The sequence below is a fragment of the Trichosurus vulpecula genome, chromosome X, assembly GCF_011100635.1.
Source record: "Trichosurus vulpecula isolate mTriVul1 chromosome X, mTriVul1.pri, whole genome shotgun sequence".
Taxonomy (NCBI): domain Eukaryota; kingdom Metazoa; phylum Chordata; class Mammalia; order Diprotodontia; family Phalangeridae; genus Trichosurus; species Trichosurus vulpecula.
In genome coordinates, this window is record NC_050582.1 from 24,746,949 (window position 1) to 24,768,595 (window position 21,647).

Below are 21,647 nucleotides of genomic sequence, written 5' to 3' on the forward strand. Positions count from 1 at the left end.
GGCTAGCAGATTGTCAGGCTGGCTTGTCTTCACATATACAGCTAAGCTGTGTTATGTGTTACACCTGAAAGACAAGAATGTCTTAGTCTAGCACTCAGTTCCTCTTATGCTTCAATCATACAATACTTCATGAATAGAACATGGGTTCAAATCCTACCTTGTTACTACCTATGTGACTCAGGACAAGTGACAACTTCTTTGGGTCTCAGTTTCTTCATATGTAAAATTAGGTGATTAGACCAGATGACCCCTAAGGGTTCCAGGGGTGGGGAACCTGCAGCCTGGAGGCCACATGTAGCCCTCTAGGTCCTCAAGGGCAGCAGCCCTTTGACTGAATCCAAACTTCACAGAACAAATCCTTTTATTAAAGGGAATAGATTCTACTCCATTTGTAAATCTTGGATCCTACAAAGATTAGGACATCCTGAACATGCTGATTTACATAACAAAGGCACCTTGGTGTCCTTTCAGTAATTATCAATGAAAATTCCTTCAGAGTATTACTACACTAGAATCGGTTTTGTTTGCACCAAGCCTGTGATTTCATTGGTACAGATTCTCCACATGAAGAAACCTTTGGTCGATGCAGATCAGCACCTACTCTGCAATTCGTGGCCTCAAACAGTTGTATGGGGGCACTCAGACGTTAAGTGACCTACTAAGGGTCACAAAACCCGTATGAGTCAGAGGCAAGACTTAACATAGGTCTTCTTCTGGATGCCAAATTCAGTTTTCTATCCTCTATCCCACAATGCCTCTCCACACTACCAGTTTCTCCCTAGCTATACGGTCAATATACTTATTTTTCTATTTCAGGCTGGATTGGTACCTCTTTTAAAATGTTCTGAAGCACTATCATGTGCTGGTCTCCTTGCCCAGACTCTGATTGCTGGGGCCAGAGAGAGACATCATTCCATCCTGTTCCCTCTGCCCATCTCCTGGCTTAGCCAGTTCCTGTCTGTCCAGGTACAGAAGGAGCACCATTTAATTGGCTCCCTCGGTTGGCTTCCTGGCCTAGCCTGCCAAGCAGGAAAGGTCAGAAATGCCATTCCATAGGCTCCCCCACTGGTCCACTTGGCAGAGCTGCCAAATGCCCTTAGAGGGGAAAGGAAGGAAAGAAGCACTTAAATACCTACCAAGTGCCAGGCATTGTGTGCTACATGCTCTACAAATATTATCTAATTTTATCTTTACAACAATTCTGGGATGTAGGTGCTGTTATTATCCCTATTTTACAGTTGAGGAAATTGAGGCTGACAGAGGTTAAGTGACAGTCACAGAACTATTAAGTGTCTGAACCTAGATCTGAACTCAGGTCTTCCTGACTCAAAGCCCAGCACTCTGTCCACTGTGACGCCAAGCTGCCCTCATTGGTCTTAGAGGACTCCACCCTGAGGCCAAGCCCTAGGAATGCTGATAACCTACCTCAACTCTTTCTTTAATGATTGACAAACTCATACCTTTCCATCCCAGTGATTTGGAATCTTTGACTATCATTGTTCAAACCCCATTCTCCATTCCTCCTGCTGCTTGCCCCCTTATCCTATCCCCCCCTGAACCCCCCTTCTCCCCCCACCATGTTCCAAGCTAAAGCTACCCATCCTTTCCCTGTTTTCTCTAGAATGCTTGCTCCATAGGTAACAAACTTGCTTTAAACTCAAATATTTTCCTCTCCTACTCTTTCCATCTCTCACTTCTCACAGAGACCTAGCTCAGTACTAATGACACAGCCTCCTGACCTTTCTCTCTAGGACTAGTTGCACTTTCACTTATTCAGCTGACTCACTGGTCATGGTGGGGGAGCCGGAATACTCCTTGCTCCCCATTGCACTTCTAGGTTCTTCCTCTATCATTATTGCTCAGTACCTTCCTCCGTTGAGGTTCATTTGACACACATCTACCATCCAATCAAAATTCTGGTAGCTGTCCAGACACTTCTCTTCTTTTGTGGTGGCAAAGAATTGGAAACTGAGGGGATGCCCATCTATTAGGGGAATGGCTGAGTAAGTTGTGGTATATGATTGCAATGGAATAGTATTGTGCTGTAAAAATTCCCTTTAGGGGATGGTTTCAGAAAAACCTGGGAAGACATACAAACTGATGCAAAATAAAGTGAGCAGAACCAAAAGAACATTATACACAGTAACAGCAATATTGTAATGATAATCTATTACAATAGATCTGTGAGAGACTTAGCAACTCTGATCAATACAATGATCTATGACAATTCTAAAGGACTTATGATGAACACTGCCATCCACCTTCAGAGAGAGAACTGATGAACTCTGAGTGCAGATTTAAGCATATTTTTTCCAATTTCTTTTTTTTTCCAATACAGCTAATATGGGAATGTCTTGCATGATCCCACATGTATAACTGATATAATATTGCTTGTCTTTTCAATGAGTGGGGGAGGGGATGGATGGAGGGAGAGAATTTAGAACTCAACATTTTAAAAAAGGATGTTGAAAAAATAAAATTTTAAAAATTAGTAACGGATGAGGAATGGCTAAACAAATACATGAATGTAATGGGATATTTATGTACTATTAGAAATGATGTGTGCAATGAATACAGAGAAGTGTGGAAAACATGACCTGATGCAGAGTAAAGTCAGCAGAGTCAAGAAAACAATAGAATATAAATGAGAAGAACAATGACACACCAAAAAAATCAAAAGTAAATGTAACAAAATTATAAAGATCAAACAGGACTCGAATGAAGAACTTAGAAGACACCCCCAACCTATGCCCTTGTGGAGGTGGGAGGTCTACAGGTGTTACACCTTGCACATGTTTTCAGACTTTTTCAAAGTATCAATCAGTTGTGCTGACTTTTTTCCCTCTCTAAAAAATTACTATTTGTCATATGGGATGGCTCTCTGGAAGGAGGTGAGGAAGGGATACACAGAATAATTATGGTAATGTAGGAACCAGAAATAACAACAAAAAATATTTTAAAAAGTAATGCATACAGACGCAGGATATGGTAATGCATAACATCACTCTAGATTCACCTTAATAAAATAATTTCATAATTTAGAAATGACTTAGAATTCCAGTAAGAATTCTGAGAGTAAATAATTTTATTATTAAAGGTATTAAGTACCTACACAGACAGCACTTACCACCACCGGAATCAAGCCAACAACTAAACTCTAAATAAGCTTCTGTTATCTCAAGGATCACTTCCAATTGCCTAGACAACACTTGAGGTCAGGTACAATTACTCATCTTAATAGTCCTGAGGATTTTCTTTCAAGGGGCCTAGGCTATAGGAGGGGTTTTCCCTCTGTTCTATCCTGGTTGACAGTTCTTCAGTCTTAATAGAGTGCCTCTCAAGTTTTTTCTTTCCCTGCCTGGCAAGTGACAACTAAACGATAAACTCTTCAGAGAAATAGTCATTTCATTTGTAGCCTTAAAGTATTACACAAATGTGAATTGTTATTATTAGCTCCCCAGAATACCAACGTTGAATTGAGCGGCCAAGCCAGTTAGCAGGTGTATATAAAGAAAATTCACTGTACGTGCTCAGTACATGAGGTGCCCTGTAAATCTTACTGATTAAAGAGAAGATTCTAAGACTTTTCATAGACAGTGTCATAGAATTTCTGAGCAAGAAAGATCATCTAGGTCAAAAACTTCCGCAACCAAAACACCATTCACAGGGTGATTGTCCTAATTTCTTTTTTTACTGTAGGTCTGGTGGAGATTTTGCTTATCATTTTCAAGTAGCAACATTTTAGTGTAATTGATGCCACTTAAAAATGCTAAAATAAGCTTTGACAGGTGATCAGTTTCTCCCTCTGTAAAATGGAGTAGTACTGCACTAAATGATCTCCAAGGTCCCTTCCCCCTGTAACATAAAGGATTCTGTGAGATAATTCTGTAAAAGCAGTGGGACTATCAAACTACATCGTCCCAGAGCCTGGCCCAGGAAAGAAGCTTCCACAATTATACAATACTGTATGACATGCTTTGACAGTTGTCAGCCATCAATAACACTACAAAGCAGAAGGGTTCTCAAGCTTTTTTGTGGCAGTTTGAGGAAGGCTATGGAACCCTACTCAGAATTATGTTCTTGAGTGCATAAAATACTTTGCATTAAAAAAAAAGTCCAAGTATATTGAAATGGTTTTCAAATTTAGGCAAAAAGGTAACAGACCTCCCAGTTAAGAACCCCTTATATGGTGCATCTATATAATAGGTGAGACAGTATGGTATAGTAAAAGAGGGGAGAGGGAGTGTTGCCTTATAATTATATGATTTTTAATCCTCATCCTTCTTGACCTCTCTGCAGCCTTTGACACCATCACGCAGCCTCTTCTCCTGGATACCTCCTTTTCTCTGGGTTTCTGTGACATAACGCTATGTGATCCTCTTCCTGTCTGATTACTCCTTCTCATAAGCCTTTTGCTTGGTCTTCATCCAGATCACACCTGCTAACCACTAGTGTCCCACAGGCTTCTCTCCTGGGTCTTCTCTTCTCTTTCTAACTCTTTCACTTGCTGAGCTCATCAGTTCCCATGGATTCAATGATCATCTTTATGCTGATGATTCTAAATGTTTATCTAGCCTTGACCTCCAGACTACCATCTCCAACTGTCTACTAAGACATCTCAAAGTGGATGTCCCATTGAAAGCTTAAACTCAACAGGTCTAAAACTGAACTGATGATCTTTTCCCCTAAACCTTTCCCTCTTCTCAACTTCTGTATTACTGTAGAAGGCACCACTATACTCCCAGTCACCCAGGCTCCCAATTTCCATGTCACCCTCACCTCCTCACTCTCTCACCCCCTCTACCCACTGTTACCAAGGCCTGTCCATTGGACCTTTATACCATCTCTTGCATATGTCCCTTTCTCTCCTCTAACACTGGCACCACCCTGATGCCTTGACTACTGCAACAGTCTTCAAGGTTGGTCTCTCTGCCTCAAGTCTCTCCCCACTGTAATTCATCTTCCATTCAGTTGTCATGTCATTATAAAATCCTGTTTGGTACACGAAGCCTTTCACAAACTGGCCAGTTCCTACCTACCCAGACATACTCTGTCGTCCTTGCCTTTCCATCTCCTGACTCTGTCCCTTCTCATCTCTACCTCCTGGCTTCCTTCAATCTCAGCCAAAATTGCGTCTTCTACAAGAAGCCTTTCCCAATTCCCCTCAACACTAGGGCCTTCCTTCTATTGATTATCTCCAGTTTATATCGATGGTATCTTGCTTGCACATTGTTTGTTCCAAGTTGTCTCTACTATTAAACTAGGAGGTCCTTGAAAGCAGACCATCTTGTGTCTTTCTTTGCATCCCCAGTGCTTAGTACTTGGCACAGTGCCAGACACAGAGCAGGCACTTAATAAATGCTTAGTAACTGACTGGGACCCAATGATAATAATAGCTAGCATTTACATTAACACTTTATGGTTTGCAAGGTACTTTAGTTATATTATCTCATTTAATTCTCACAACAACTTTGTGAGGTAGGTGCTATTATCACCCCGAATTTATAGAAAAGGATGTGAGGCTGAGAGAGTTTAAATGATTTCTTCAGGGTCCCAAAGCTACTGCCTCTGGCACAATCTGACTTCAGGTCATCCTGATTCCAAATCTAACACTATCCACCATGCCAACAAGATGCCTGCTTTGCCACCTATCTACTTAATCCTTTCTTCTGATATTTATATCCTCATGACTCCTGGGGCCTCAGTCTCATCTGTAGTCTGTTTCTAGTATGAAATTTGTGATTTAGGGGTGAACAAAATGACTTGCCTACCATGCTGCAAGTTAGCCACAATTGTGAATTCAGAATTCTTGACTCTCTACCTGCAAGGGCACTCTGTTGACTCTGCCACCTGAGATACCACCTGTGGCCTTGAGCAAGTCACTCACCCTCTTAGGGACTCAGTTTCTTCACCTATAAAATGAGGTCAAGCTAGATGACTTCGAAAGTATCTCCCAGCTCTAACTCCTGTTGCCATCAACTGCATCCACCGCGGGAAGCTACCACTCACTGTGTCAACGGCAGCTACATAGAACTGCCACCTGCATGCATTTAAAAATAAAGTCATCTAAATTACTACTGATTAGAGAAATGCAAATTAAAACAACTCCAAGGTACTACTTCACACCTATCAGACTGGCTTATATGAAAGAAAAGGGCAATGACAAATGTTGTAGGGGATGTATGAAAATAGGGACACTGACACACTGTTGGTAGAGTTGTAAACTGATCCAACCATTCTGGAGAGCAATTTGGAATTATGCCCAAAGGGCTATAAAACTGTGCATACCCTTTGATCCAGCAATACCACTACTAGGTCTGTACCCCAAAGAGATCAAAGAAAAAGGAAAAGGACCTATATGTACAAAAATATTTCTAGTAGCTCTTTTTGTGGTGGCAAAGTATTGGAAATTGAGGGGATACCTATCAATTGGAGAATGGCTGAACAGGTTGTGGTGTACGATTGTGATGGAATACTATTGTGCTATAAGAAGTGATGAGCAGGATGCTTTGAGAAAAACCTGGAAAGACTTACATGAACTGATGCGAAGTGAAGTGAGCAAAACCAGAAGAACATTGTACACAATAACAGCAATTCCGTACAATGATCTGACTTCACTATTCTCAGCAATACAGTGATCCAAGACAATACCAAAGGATTTATGTTGGAAAATGCTATCACATCCAGAGAAAGGACCGATGGAGTCTGAATGCAGATAGGAGCATACTTTTTAAACGTTATTATTCTTGGTTGTTTTTGGTCTGTGTTTTCTTTTGTAACATGTCTAACATGGAAATGTTTTGCATAACTACACATGTATAATCTATATCAAATTGCTTGCCTTCTAAAGGAAATGAGAGGGGAAGGAGGTAGGGAGAGAATCTGGAACTCAAAATTTTAAAAAATCAATGTTAAAATTTTTTGTTTATATGTAATTGAGAAAAAAATAAAATTAAAAAAACTGAATGTAAAAAAAAATAAATCCATAATGGAAGCTGAATAAATGGATGTACCTATGGGTACTTATATAAAATACCTTTTAAAAAATAAATCATTTTTAAAATAAATCAACTAGCTTTCAAATGTTATCACTGTAGTCAGCCAGGTGAAAACAATTACTGAGATATGAAACCACCCTTTCCTCCTAACTAATGAACATTTAAAATGTACTGATTGGTAAAAGACCTGTATGCCAAGAGACTCCCAGTTTCCTACCTTATTGCTAAGGTTTTTTTTAAGTTTATAAAATTTTAATTTCCCTTTGTGAGATGCACTTATATGAGTCTAACTACGCCTGGGTGGAAGAAACATGCAGCTAGTTAAAGCAGAATGGAGATAAAATGACTATTTCCGCTAAGAATAATCCAAATAATAAGAAAATCCAAATAATCCAAAAAATGGACTTTCATAAGGGCTCACCTAGATGAAGTTACTTCCATCCACAAAGTCAGTGGAGCAAAGACTAGAAACATTTTTGTAGACCAGAAAACACTGTATTCTCTCACTCCAATGAAAGATCTAAAGGAACAACACTTGTATTGCCATACTGTCTCAAGAAGTAGGCCAGCAAATGATCACATAACCAGAAGACTCCTGTGGAACAGTTATGAACCTTAGCCCACGGACTAGAAATTGACCTTGCATTTGGTTCACATAAACCACAAAAGATTATGGCAAACTGGTATTATGCCTTCTTAACAAAAGAAACTGGGCATAGTGATTAAGTAGAGAGAATGGTGAGTCAAAACTCAAATCCCATGCCCAATTCTTCCAAGAACTGTGTGTAGCTTACCTGAGGCAAACCTTTACCCCTCATAACCTGCCTCCTCACTTGCAAATGGAATCATTTTCCCTCACTGACAGGTTAGGAACCTTAATTAATGTTTGTCAGGTACTTTAATATTTAGATTAAAGGAGTCATAACAGAGGATATAAAATAGTAATATCCTGCCTGGAGCTGTTTCAGAAGTATAAGTCACAGTCAGGGTTATTCTTGTTCTCTATTTGGAATAAATTTCAGGGCTTCTGGACATAATTCTTCAATGAAAAACAACTTTTTAGGCCAGAATGCAGAAAGCCAGTGGTCCTTTGGGGGATTAATTATTTAATGTTATGCTGCCTAAAAAGCAGAGGTCTTCAAGCTCTGTGCAATGGTTTCCATAAGGATGAGTAAAATGCAGTAGAGGAAGCAGTCAAAACTGGGAGATGTAAGAAAAAGCAGAAACACTGAGGAGGGAGAATGGGGGTGTGTGAGAGGGTGAATCTTGGACCTATTCAAAGTAATTGAGTGATTTCAGAAAACTTAAATATTCAAAGCAATATTTAAATAAAAGCAGCTCTTTAGTACGAAGAAAAAAATGAAGAGTATAGTTGCATTTTTCTCCCTTTTTGGCATGAGCTTACATGAGGTTTAAACTTTATAGTCCAGTAATAATGACATCATATGAGAGCCACGATTGCTTATGGCTGAAACACTGACAACACTGTTAACAATGGGTCATTCTGACATCTTTCTTTCTCAGTCACATAACAAATGTAACAAATGCTCTACAGAAACTACCTGTTTTGTTTAACTCTATTGATATTCATTGACTACAGTGAAGATTGGGTGTAACTGGCACGTTTACATTACATTGTGTAGTTGCCTGAGAATCAAGACTATAAATTGTTTTGCAAAACTTAAAGAAAAAAGACATCTAACATGAATGTGTGAAAAAGCATTTATTAAGCACTTACATTGGGTCAAAGAACAAAGCATGGAAACCAAAATTTCATTAGAAATAATGACAATGACACAACATACCAAAATTTAGGGATGCAGTCAAAGCAGTACCGAGAGGAAAATGTAATATCACTAAACATATTCAATGAAAGAGCAGGCCAATGAACTGAACATAAAACTAAAATAACTACAAAACCAATAAACACCAAAATGAAAATCTTGAAAAATCAAATAAGAGATTAACAAAACTGAAAGCAAGAAAAAAAACAATAAATAAAACTAGGAAGGAACTGTTGAAAACAATAAACCATTAGCCAACCTAATTTTTTTAAAAAAAGAAAAAAAAAACAAACTACCAGAACCAAAATTAAAAAGGTAAATTCACGACCAAAGAAGACGACATAAATGAAATTATTAGGAACTATTTTACTCAATTATACATGTTCCAAAAATTTAGGGGACCACAAAATCCCAGTTTTCAATGGATCCCCGTCATGGAGGTTATGACTTACACTTAGCATAAAAGAAAGTGAGGTAAGTGACTCGTCCAGGTCACAAAGTTGGCAAGTGTCAGAGCAGGAATTGGAATCCAGGTTTTCTGACTTCAAATCCAGTGCTCTACCTACTATAACATACAAAACCTGAACACACAGATGAAGGATATTTTGAAATAAGAAAAGCAAAATTCAAAAGGTGCTAAAGGAAGGACAAGATTAGCTGCCCGGTGACTCAATTCCTTGGACTGCGGTTGCCGTCCCAACTAGGGCTCAGTTAACAAAAGGTGGATTTCCCCTAGGGCAAGGACCCTGTTTTACTTCTTTAGAGTTCATCACCTCTCATTATCACCCACAGAACTTGGCGGAGCCGCAATAATACGCTGAAGAGGTAAAATTAAGATAAAGATGAGATCTGGGAGGGTCGAGAAGGAATGATTCTCCCAGCTTGGAATACGCTTCAGTCAGTATCAGTAAAAGAAGATGACAGAGAGAGACAGAAAAGAGAGGGAGACAGAAAGAGAGATGGATCCTCGGACTTGGGATCCAGGCAGGGCGATAACTTCGAGGAGTCTTATTTCCATGGGGAATGGCACAAGGGAAAGGCTCCCATACAACCAGAAGCGTGCATGCCCTCCCCTTTTAAACTGAGATCTCGGAACAAGACAAGAATGCCCCGCTGCCTCCTCTCTTCGGGATCCTGTCCCGAGTACAAAGAGATGCCCCTAAAGCGGAGGTGGCAGTGGCAGTAGTAGCCGCTCCCCCCCCCCCCGAGTCCCCGGGGTCCCCGGCAGCCACAGCCGAAGGAGGGGGTGGGGCATGGGCAGAACTCTTGCCCTGACGGGGGCTTCGGGGGGACAGTTAGCTGGCGGCGTGCTCGCGCCGGGCCCCTTGGTCACAGCCCCCCACTCCCGTTGCCACGGTCACCCAGCAGGGCCCCACCACCCGCCCAGGAGGACGCACCTGCCCCCGCCCCGGGAGGCACGCCGGGCTTACCTAGCTTCACATCCGCACCGCGCCGGAGCTCCAGCGCTGAGGGGGCGCGGCGGCAAGTCCGCCGACCGGCGGATGGGGTATCCCCTCACACACCGTAAGAAAGAGGTCGGTGGCGGTGTCGGCGGCGGCAGCGGCAGCGGCGGCAGCAACAGCGGGAACACCTCCAGCACCAACACCAACTCCCCTCCAGCTCCAGCTCCACCTCCTCCTCCTCCTCCTGCCTCCTCTTCTCCCTCCCCTCCGGCCGCCGCCGCAGCCACAGGCCCCTCCCCAGGCTACTCGCACTTCCGGGTGATGTCCTGGCCGGAAGCGGGAAGGACGGGGAAGAGGGAGATCGGTCACGTGAATGGGAGAAAGGGCTGCGAGGAACGCGGCGGATGGCGCGAGTTCACCCCACCCCCTACCGTTGTAGAGCGGAAATGCAGCCACGGCACTGGAAAGGTGTTTTGAATTCCATAACCGATATTAGATAGATTACATAGATGATGGATAGGCAGGCAGGTAGGTAGATAGATAGATAGACAGACGAGTGAATAAAATATAGACGAATAAATCGATGTATGAATGGACAGGTGGATTGATAACAAGCATAAATTAAGAGCATAGCCAGAATCCACAGCCAGAATCCCTCCTCCCTCCCACCATACAGAACAGAGAGCTTGGTTTTAGGATCAGTTCTCCAGGATTGAGATTGGTCCTTAACTAGAAGCCTGCAAGTGTTTCAGTAGTGTGGTTGACATTAGAGAGACAGTAACATAGTATATAGAGACCTGGACTCTACACCAAGAAAACCTGGGTTCAAAATCTACTTCTGAGGCATGACCCTGGGCAAATCACTTTACCCTTTAGTGTTCTAGTCTAGGCAACTCTCATAGTTTTAGAGAAGATGCCTCGCCTGCACTGGTGGAGTGACTTTCCTCCCCCAAGAGTTCCCTGTATTATTTAAATCACAGGTCCACTCCCAATTTTTGTAGTCATTATATATGGTGCAAACTCAGCATCAGCTCACATAAGTCTTCACACATTTCCCTGAAATTCTCCTATTCATCATTTTGAAAGCATTAATATTCCATTACACCCATATAAGACATTTTGTTCAGTGATTCTCCAAATGGTGGCCACCCATTTTTTCCCTTTATTTTCCTATCGCAGAAAATGCTGTGAATATTTTTGATGTTCTTGGAGCCAATGTCCAGCTTTGGAATCTCAAGGTTGAAACACATGAAACCATTTTGTAATCTTTCTGGGACACAATATTTAAAGGAGACTGAGCAGGCATTGCTTAAATCCTGGAGATTTTTCAGATAGCACCCTCACCTCCTTTCGAAGACAATAGACTCAGCCTCTTTCGGGACATCATCTCTGTCTTCTAGCTTCCCTGTTTTCCTTCAAGTGTCAGCACAAGTTCCACCTTCTAGAAGAAGCCTTTCCTAGTCCTCCTTAACCTTATGTCTTCCCTCTGAAATGACTCTGATTTATCTTGTCTATATTTTGTTTGTATATAGTTGTTTGCATGTTAGACAACCCACCCCCCAATTTGACTATAAGCTCCTTTAAGGCATGGACTGGTTTTTGCATTCTTTGTGTCTCCAGCACTGAACACAGTGGCTGGCACATAGTAAGCATTTAATAAATTCTAATTGGTGGCACAGTGGATAGAGCATTGGGCTTGCATTCAGGAAGACTTATCTTCCTCAGTTCAAATGTAGTCTCAGACACTTTCTAGCTTTGTGACCCTGTGCAAGTCACTTCACCCTGTTTGCCTCAGTTTCCTCCTCTGTAAAATGAGCTGGAGAAGGAAATGGCAAACCACTCCAGTATCTTTGCTGAGAAAATGACTGAACCTATTAGCAAGGCATCTGTCCATCAGAATATTTCTTTGTCTAAGCTTTCAAAGGAGGATGGTCTAGAAAAATACCTTAGGAGGAAGAGAGTAATATTCTCCCAGTACTTCCACTTCAGTTTTCTAGGTATCTTACCCCCCAGCTTCAAAGCTCTAGCATCCTCTTTGGTAATAAGATACCACCTAGGTCATATCCCCTCATTGCACACCCCATGATTTGCTGAAGAAGCAAAGTGGCCTGCTTCCTGGCCATCTTGTGTCTCTTTTCAGCAATTCTGAAAGGTTTTCTAACCTGAAAGTGTTGTCAAGTCTCTTTTATAGGAACAAGATGTAAATTCTCCAAAATTAATAGATGAGTCACATTTCTGTAGTGCTTGAAGGTTGCCAAAAATTTGAGACACAATTACTTTGTGCCACCAGCAGTACAAGTACCATCCCTAATTTACAGATACTCCCATTACATATCATGCTCATTACACATCAGATGATTAAGGACAATAGCAGATTAGTTCCCAGATAAAGGAGGAATTTAATTTTAGAGTGAAAATATTAGGGAAATTCAGTAATACTGCATTTACCCTCACTTAAAATATTTCCTATCCCTTCACTTCTAAGAAGTCTTTTCCAAAGGGTTTACACTCTTCAAATTTGCATATCTAGCAATTCTCTCTATGCTTACTGGAAAGAAAAATTTTAAATGGAAAATAAAAATTAAATGGGAGAAAAGCACATTATTTGTATGATACACACACACACGCCAGGAGAGTCCAACTCTTTAAAAAGTGATTGCTCATGTAGCACACATATATTCTCAAGGGTCAGTGATGGTTCTCAGACAGAAAAACACTTAAAGGTAAGGTAAATCTGATCTCAGGCCTCTTCAAACCTTAGAATTACTGAAAGTCTCAAGGTGACAACTTGTTTCTGTATGGAAAAAATCATTTCTTGGGAGATCTGAAGGGTGCAAAAAAGAACCAAAACCCTTGACTGTAAGCATGGTCAAGTCCATGAAAGAAGGCTTCCTGCCATTAGAATAGCATGATCTTCAAAACTATTGACAGGCAGAATCTTACTTTTCAACCCTAATCATTAGGTTGCAAGTCCTCACCGTACCTTTCTATGTGTATAACATTTAACATTTCTATAGTACTTTAAGGTTTGATAAATGCTTCTCTCACAATCCTGGGAAACAAGTAGTACAAGTGTGATCTCAACTTTGTAGATGAGGAAACAAAAGGTCTGAGTGGTTAACTGACTTGCAGGTCCAACTATGTTACTCTCATGCTCATTAAACTCCAGTGGCTTCCTATCACCTTCAGGTTCAAATCCGAAATCCTGTTTCCTGTTCAAAGCCCTTTCTGACTTATCCTCCCTTTCACTTACACCTTACAACCCCACTCCTCCACTACGTATACTTGAATCCAGTGACAGTGGGCTCTGTGCTGTTCCATGAACAAGATACTCCATAATTGAGCTCTGGGCATTCTCTCTGGCTGTCCCCCACACCTGAAATGCTCTCCTTTCTCACCTCTACCTCTGTTTCCCGATCTTCCTTCGAGTCCCAACTAAAATCCCACCTTTTAAAGAATATTTTCAAAAATTTATTTTTAGAATTTTGATATATGAATTCTCTCCCTCCCCCACCCGTTGAGAAGGCAAGAAATGTGATGTCAATTAAATGTAAAAAATCCCACCTTCTTCTACAGGAAACCTTTTCCAATCCCTCTAAGCTCCAGTAACAAGATGCACCTCAGCCAGAAAGATCTGAGTTCTAATACCACCTTAGACTCTTACTATCATTTAACATGTCATTCAGTTTCCTCAACTCTAAAATGGGAGAAAAATTAGACCTACCTCTCAGGGGTTGTTGTGAGGATAAAGTAACTTGTAAAACACTTAAAACATAATAGAGAACATATAAATGCTGGTTATCATGCTCTGGGCCACTTTGGCTGGAAGGTAGATTGTATGAGGGTGAGTAAAGTACCATAGATATGGAAAGGTAAGCTGGATCCAATATAGCAAAGGGTTTTAAATTGTTTATGATTTGTCCTAGGATAGGGTGGCATCCTAGAATGCTGCTTCTGTACTTCATAAAGTACTTTCTCAACTGGCTACAGCTTAAAAAGGTCAAAACTAAGGCTTTTCTAGCTAGTGAACAAACCTCAAAAACCTATTTCTTCACATTTCAAAAAAGAGAAAACATTTGACAGGTGATTTAATTCTTATAGTTTGTGTAAGTTGCATTGAAAAAAAAAGAAACACTGAAATAATTTCTACTGGTTTCTGGAGACTACACTTCCTTGTCATGTAGCTTCAGACTGAAATGAGTTACGTTATACTTCCATGGCTAAGCTACCATCTTTCTATTCTCACTTTAGTTCCATAGCAATTTTAGCTTATATTAATATTTCAAGGGAAAAGTCAAGTGTTCATCCAAATGATCTCAAAAGGTCTCTCAAAAAATCCATTGGCCATCAAAGACCAAGAGAATTGACTAAGGTTAAACAACTAATATCGTAATCAGGATTTGAAGCTAGCTTTGCAGTTTCCAAATGCAGGGCCTTTCAATAACAGATACACACCAATTCTGTAGTGATACTCAACATTTTCCAAGCTGAAGAGAAAATTTGCAACAGTCAGTGTACAAACTCTTCAGCCAAATACCCTGCTATAAGAACATACTACCAGTCTACTTTGGTTTCAATGAAATTTTATTTTGCACAACAAGCACATTTTTAAACACTTGGCAAAGCACATAACATGTATTTCTCCCCCCCACCCCAGTGTTGCATTATCTAGCAAAAGCCAATTTAAGATAAAATGGACAATTTTGATTACATAAAATTCAAGTTTTGGCACAACCAATGCAGACAAAATTAGAAGAGAAGCAAATAACTGGCAAATTTTTGCAGCAAGTTTCTCTGATAAGACACATAGGGGATTAATTCAGATTAATAAGAACAGGAGCCATTCCCCAATTGATAAATGGTCAAAGGATATGAAAATGCAGTTTTCAAAAAAATCCAAGCTATCAACACACATATGAATAATGCTCCAAATCACTGGAGAAATGCAAACTATATCTTATTGTCTATCATTAGAAAAGTTGACAAAAAAGGAAAAAGACAAATGCTACAGGGGCTGTGGAAAAATGGATACAGTAACGAACCATTCATTGGTTGAACTGTGAACTGGCCCAGCCATTGTGGAAAGCAATTTGGAACAATGTTGAAAAAAAGTTATTAAACTGCACATGTCCTTTGGCCCAGCAACACTACTAAGACCATACCCTCAAAGAGAGGGAAGATAAAGGAAAATGACCCATATGAATAATATTGATAACAAGGTATGTTTTTTTTTGTGCTGACAGAGAACTGGAAAGTAAGGGGATACCCATCACTTGAGGAATGGCTGAACAAATTATGCTACATGAATGTCATGGAATACTACTGCACCATGAGAAATGATGGAGATGTTTTCAGAGAAACATGGGAAGACTCATGTGAGCTAATGCAGAATGAAATGAGCAGATCCAGAAAAATAACTTATACAATAACACTATAAACAATTTTGAAAGGCCTGCACTGACCAATCACAATTTCAATGGACTCATAACGAAACATACTAGCTACTTCCTTGACGAAAGAGGGTATCTATCAAGGCATTTTGGGGACATGGTAAATGCAGGAATTTGTTCTACTTGACTATACACATTTGTTACAAGGGTTTTCTTTTCCGGGGGTGGGATAGGAGGCAATTTTCAATTGGCATGAAAGTTACAAAAGTTTTCATTTGAAAATGAGAATGTATGACATTTACATGAACACAGCCACAAAATCTAGATTCAAGCTAACGAATGGATCATTTCATACACAGACCACAGGATGTTTTAGTGTAACTATTTGAAGAGCTATCTGAAAGAGGAGGGATCAGAAAAATTCTGATTAGCCCCAGAGGGCAGAATTAGGGATGGAAGTCATAAAAGAAGCAAATTTAGCTTTGATGTAGAAGGGGCTATCTTAGGAAAACAGTGGATTCCCCCCAGCTGGAGGTCTTTAAACAGAGACTGGATGACTATTTGTCAGGAAATGTTTGATCAGGATGAAGGGCCTTTCTCATTGATTATGGGAATTCTAGAAGGGGACATCTTTCCCTTTACATCTCATGGCCCCTTGATTTATTAAACAGAAGATAAAGCAGCAAGTGTACCTAAACGGATAATGGCAATTGGGTGGCTACCTTGATATCAAACTCTTGGGAGCTCAGGTAACATGGGATATAGCTTTGTGAACTCACAGCTAATTCTGAACTACATTAAGTTAAAAGTACTGCAAAGTTAGCTTCTCTGTGGTATCCAAATTTTCATTTGTTGGATAGGGGAAAAGCTAATGTAGAAATGCAACAGTGCTCCTTAATATTAATACAAATACATTCACAAGACCATTAAGCTAATTAGAGCACAGGCTCTTTTATATGGGAAATGAACAAAATCTACACAACAAAGATTTCAAATGCATTTTATTACATTAATAATGCCACGTTACAGTTGATAACAGACTACCTTTACTTCGTTATGTTAATTCTGGAACAATCCAGAATGACGCCAGCTTTGGCCAGCTTCGATGAAAAGGAATTTCTCCTTTACTGGCTCCTCCAATCTTTTGGGACCACCCTGCCCACAGGGGACAGGTTCCACTCAATTCCAATTTGTGTAGCCGCCTATAAAATTAAAAAAGATTCTCAGTTATACATTTCCAAACTTTAGACATGCCTCCCCAGCCAATTTCCTTTACAATTCCCTTGTAAAGGAAAGGAAAAGCCAGGCTACTCTCATCAACCTAAAGTATACATCCATGGAAAGTGCTCAGTTTCACAGATCTTACATTTCCGTACTGGACACTTTTCCTCTCAAAATTTTACTTCCCACAGCCACATCACAACTAGTGAATAATGCCCCATACCCAGGAACTTCTCTGTCACTTTTTTCACTGGTTAGAACCACAAATAATTAACTCTTGGTTACTTACAGTCTCTGTTAAATATAAGAGGTAAATACTTTCATCTAATAGCAAATTATCTTTCATCCCACATTTCCCTTAGCAATAATTCTGTACTAAGAGGGGGATGCAATGGTACTTACATATGCCCAAATGGCAAGACAGAAAGTGGCTCCACTGAGCAATATTGGGGTGCCATACTTATCGTGAAAATTAGGCAGCCTGTCCTGGTGGTTCTGCCTTTCAACAGTTTGCTGAAAGCTGCGAACTAAAAATAAAACAAAGAAGTATATCAGTTGCCAAGAAACCAGAGCAGATTTGATTGTTATTCATAATAATCATAAAGGACAAGTAGATATATGACTTTATGGTACTGAACACCTCATGTTTGCTTAAAGTGAAAATATAAAAAAGCATAAAACAAAGCAGGAAGGAAGACAAACAGAATCACAGAATGACCATAGTATGGAGAAATTCACCCAGACCCAAAATAAAAGACACTTTTCCCTCAAACTCAAGACTATAGGATCATAGATCTAGAACCTAGAAGGGACTTCGAGTCATTTAGTTCAATATCCTCATTTTAAAGAGAAGAAAATGAGGACCAGATTAAGTTAAGTGATTTGCCAAATGTCACACAGGTAGTAAGCTCAGAAGAAAAATATGAACCCAGGTTCTAGACTCCAGAGCCAGCTCTTCTCACTGTACTCTTTAAATAAATGAGTAATGGCAATGCCTCCAAATGATGAAGGAAAAATTTCAATTTTCTGCCCCTTCACAGGCATTCATAAAATGTTTGTTACTGCAACTCCACTTTTTAGAACATCTTATGCAGCGTGAACTAAGAAGGGTCTCAAACACTGCACAAGAAATCATGATACAGATTTCCTATCTGAAGTGTCATACTTATTAGGATTTTAGCTACTAGTAATTGAATTAATTGATTGATCCTCAACTCCGAGGCACTGAGGTCTCCCCAATTCCAAGGCCAGTCCTTTCTATCCACTATGATGTATCACCTGCAAAATATGATAATATGCTACAATCAGAGATATGCTACCAAATTATGAGGTGCAAGGGCAAATAAATTCAAACTCAATTATATCATTGGAACACAATAAATAAAAAGCATAACTTGTCTCCCCACCCACATGTGTGACAACTATATAGTAAAGAAATTACTTTTAACAGAATCTATTTCCCCATATTTGGAGTATTCCATTCACCAGTTAACTGATGTTTTATTGATTGATCCTTTGTCACATAATTTAAGCAATGCAAAAAGCAGCACTAGGAACCAGAAGACTTAGGCTCAAATTCCTGCCTTTGACCTTGGGCAAGTCACTTAACCCCTCTAGGCCTCATGTAAAATGAGGGGATTAGAAGAGATGATTTCTAAATGCATGATCCTGTATAAACCTGGTGGAAAAAAAGAAAAGTTTCAAAATCTTGAAGTGTGGTTGTTTGTCACGCCTCCTCCCAATGCCTCTCCTATTGCACCCCCTCCCAATAAGATGTAATGGAGCTGCCCTATGACCACATAATAGCATGCATAAATTTCTTTAGGCCCTTTCCCAAATAATCTCCGCCCAGTTCCCTATGTCTTGAATTCAGCTAGGTTTCAAAACATGCTCTATGGGTGACATAAAACTTAAAATTACATTTACTGTACTAACCTCTTGAGGTTAGTGGCAGCGAGGCACTGGCCTGGGAGTTGTGCTGTGTGAGGTCCTTGGGGACCTCCCCTCTCTGGGCCTCTGTTTCCCCATCTGTAAAATGAGGGGGTTGGACCAAATCAGGTGTCAAACTCTCAGCCAATAAAACTCCCGAGTATGGCCGAACCAGATTCAAATGTAAGTGGGAAGTATTTCACAAAATAAATAAAAATTCAATACACTGTAGAGAATGTTATCGGCCTGCAGGGATCCATTTCTAATTGAGTTTGACACCACTGGACTAGATCATCTCCAGGGCCCCTTCCAGTTTTAACAAACATGCTATTATTCTTAAACAAGTAAAGGAAAGTGGTCTCTTATGAGAGCCAGTCCAAGATCTCCACATGCTAATGATGAAATAGCACCGGGATGATCACGATATAATTAGTCCAGGTTGTCCACATGACCCCACGAGACCCATCTCCTTCCCTTCCTCCTAGCAAGTAAACAGGAAGAGAATTTTATTTAAAAGATGATTAGACATTAATATTTTATTTCCTTGAACAACTTAAAGAATATCCATTTATATATCATACCTTGGCTATGAGCCACCCTGCAAAGCGCATAAAAATTGACTAAAAAGAGAAAGGGGGAGGCGTCTGTTGGACCTCATCCTTTTAATCTCTGCCCTCCCCGCCAAGTCCCAGTGAGCTTTCACCTTATTTTACCAAGTCCCCAATTACCCCTCTTCTCTAGCTCTAGCTAGAGAACTCTAGCCCTTTTATGTGTTTAGTCTTATCAGAATTGGAAAGTAAGCTCCAGGAAAAAAAAGGAATGTCTTGCTTTCTTGTATCCCCAGCGCTTAGCACAGTGGCTGACACATTAGCTTAAAAGTTTCATTCATTCACTCATTGGTTCATTCAAAGTCTTCCTAGAAAGGCTGAAAAAAATTGGCTACGCAAACTACACAATATCATAGAGACTCTTTCCTGATAGAGATGAAACCTCCCTGATTTCCTTAGACACCTCAAAAGAGAAACAATTTCTTTTCAGGCAAGTGGGATGGGGTGGGTTTGCCGCATAGGTCATGTGACTTCTGCCTAGCGCATTGCAGGAGTAGGAATTCGGGGTTTCACTGTGACAAAGGTGGGCTGAACCAGATCTTTAGTAGCCATCTTAGAAGGTGCCTTGGGGTTCCGAAGACAATAATACAAGCACACTCCCAGGATCCCACCCACAGCCCCCAGCCCCGCCCCCTGCAGCAGAGAAAAAAGGGTTAGAGCAAATAACATTGAAAGGTGATGCTCAAGGTCATACGGTGCGGGGCAAATTAGTAACAGAAATCAGGTCTCTAAACAGTCTAACGGGAAATCCCGAACGCAAGACACATTTTGGCCCCCAATGGGCCAATGTACCAGGTTAATTTTGATAAGGGCAAGGCTGGGAGGAGGTAACTGTTTTTGGAGAGACCAACCTTCAACATACAGAGAAATAAATGCCCCCCGCAAGCACAATTAATTTCTTGTGCCCCAGGGGAGAAGTGAAAGTGTCCTTGGGCGTAGCGATAAAGCCCGGGCAAATACAGAAACCAAGAGGATGGTAAGGGTGTGAGTGTCCTTCCCCTCAAAGTCACCGCGACCCTGGCGATGGCACAGAGCGGGTTGGGGGAGCCAGTGTCTATCCTTGGATTAATTTTAGGAGAGGGCATGCAGCACCCCCGTGGACCCTTCGAGGTCTTTTACCAAGGTCACTAAGACAACAGAGAGCTGGCTAGGCTTCCTCACCCAGCATGAGCACCGAGTGACAGCTCCGAGGTGGCGGGAAACATAGCTGGGTCCCTGGCGAGCAGATGCCCAGAAACGCTAAGGACTGAAGAGGACCTCTTCCCCCGCAAGCCTGTTAGACAGCACTGTTCGCAAACCGAGGCGATGGGTGCTTTCTAAAGAATTAAGTGGCCTCGATGGGAGAACAAAGGGATTCAAGGTTATCTGAAGGTTCGGCTTGGATTTTCAAGGGATAATCTGTCTACAAGAAAAAGGAAATTTGCTTACCCGAAAAGCGGCTCAAGGCCCTCCTAAACAGAGGGAACATCGCCAAAAGAGCCAGAAGAAACCACAGGGGACTCAGGTTGTCGACAGCGCGCCAAGCGCGGTGCTTCGCCCTTGCGAGAAGTCAAAAGAAACAAAATGGCGACCTGCGGCGCTCACTAAAGGGGAACCGTAACTCTCGCGATCCCTGTGATTTCTCGTCGGAACTGCAGAACTTTTTACTGCGGAGGAAGTGAGAAACGATTGCTGGGAAATGTAGTTTAGGAAACGAACGAACAGCAGCCACAACAGAGCATTGATCCCGGATTTACCAATGAAAAGCCCTGGAATTCCAGATAGAATGGGGGCGGAGGCAGGGGCAGGGTGTCGTTAGGGACTATTAAAAATTGTATTCCTGGGCAAGAAACGTGATTTCGACCCTGGGTCTGATCAGAAAATTTACGTACAGTCCTCCTCCCTTTTCCATGATGTAATCATATAGTTTTTGCCGCAGTGCAGTCAGAGTCTAGGTGACGTCTGTCCTTCCCCAAAATGGGGTGTTCTGGCCCCCGCATAGAGGCGTGGGGTCGAATCCCACTTCTGACACGCTAGGTTGGTGTCCCTCCCCCCCCCACACTCTTTAGTAATTCTGGGCTATTTTTCTTTCTTTCTTTTGTCTTTCTGACCCTATCCTGGTCATTACAATAATACTATGTATCAGTACTCATTTTTTTAATGTGGCTCTGAGGGTAAAGAACCAAAAAATGGACACTAATATTATATCTAAATTCTTGTAACTTGAGAGGAGGGATGTGAAGAAGATACTGTCATATTTCTCATAAAATCACTAGATAGAACTTACTAGGATACATTGCAGGTACTAGAGAAAGGGAAATCTCTAACCTCCTCC

At 41.0% G+C, this 21,647-nt stretch overlaps 1 protein-coding gene across 2 annotated transcripts; it reads right to left on the reverse strand.

Moving 5' to 3' along the window:
• Positions 1-14,751: 14,751 nt before the first annotated feature.
• LOC118832739 (cytochrome c oxidase subunit 7B, mitochondrial) lies at positions 14,752-21,015 on the reverse strand. Of its 2 annotated transcripts, XM_036740074.1 has the most exons (4): positions 20,762-21,015; positions 18,732-18,824; positions 17,199-17,323; positions 14,752-16,777 (listed from the first exon to the last, which is right to left on the reverse strand). In XM_036740074.1, exons 1-4 carry the CDS (start codon positions 20,799-20,801, stop codon positions 16,700-16,702), a joined length of 336 nt encoding a protein of 111 aa, XP_036595969.1. In that variant the 5' UTR covers positions 20,802-21,015; the 3' UTR covers positions 14,752-16,699. The 2 variants fall into 2 exon arrangements, with proteins under 2 accessions (XP_036595969.1, XP_036595970.1); XM_036740075.1 differs by lacking the exon at positions 18,732-18,824 and having other exon boundaries at positions 20,762-20,901.
• Between the last annotated feature and the right edge of the window lie 632 nt (positions 21,016-21,647).

Coding starts and splice junctions, on each gene's coding strand:
- LOC118832739 (XM_036740074.1), bottom strand. CDS start 20,801: ATGTTCCCTCTGTTTAGGAGGGCCTTGAGCCGCTTTTCGG. Junction 18,825..20,761: donor GGCCTTGAGCCGCTTTTCGG/GTAAGCAAATTT, acceptor CTCATTTTACAG/ATGGGGAAACAGAGGCCCAG. Junction 16,778..17,198: donor GTCTTGCCATTTGGGCATAT/GTAAGTACCATT, acceptor TTAATTTTATAG/GCGGCTACACAAATTGGAAT.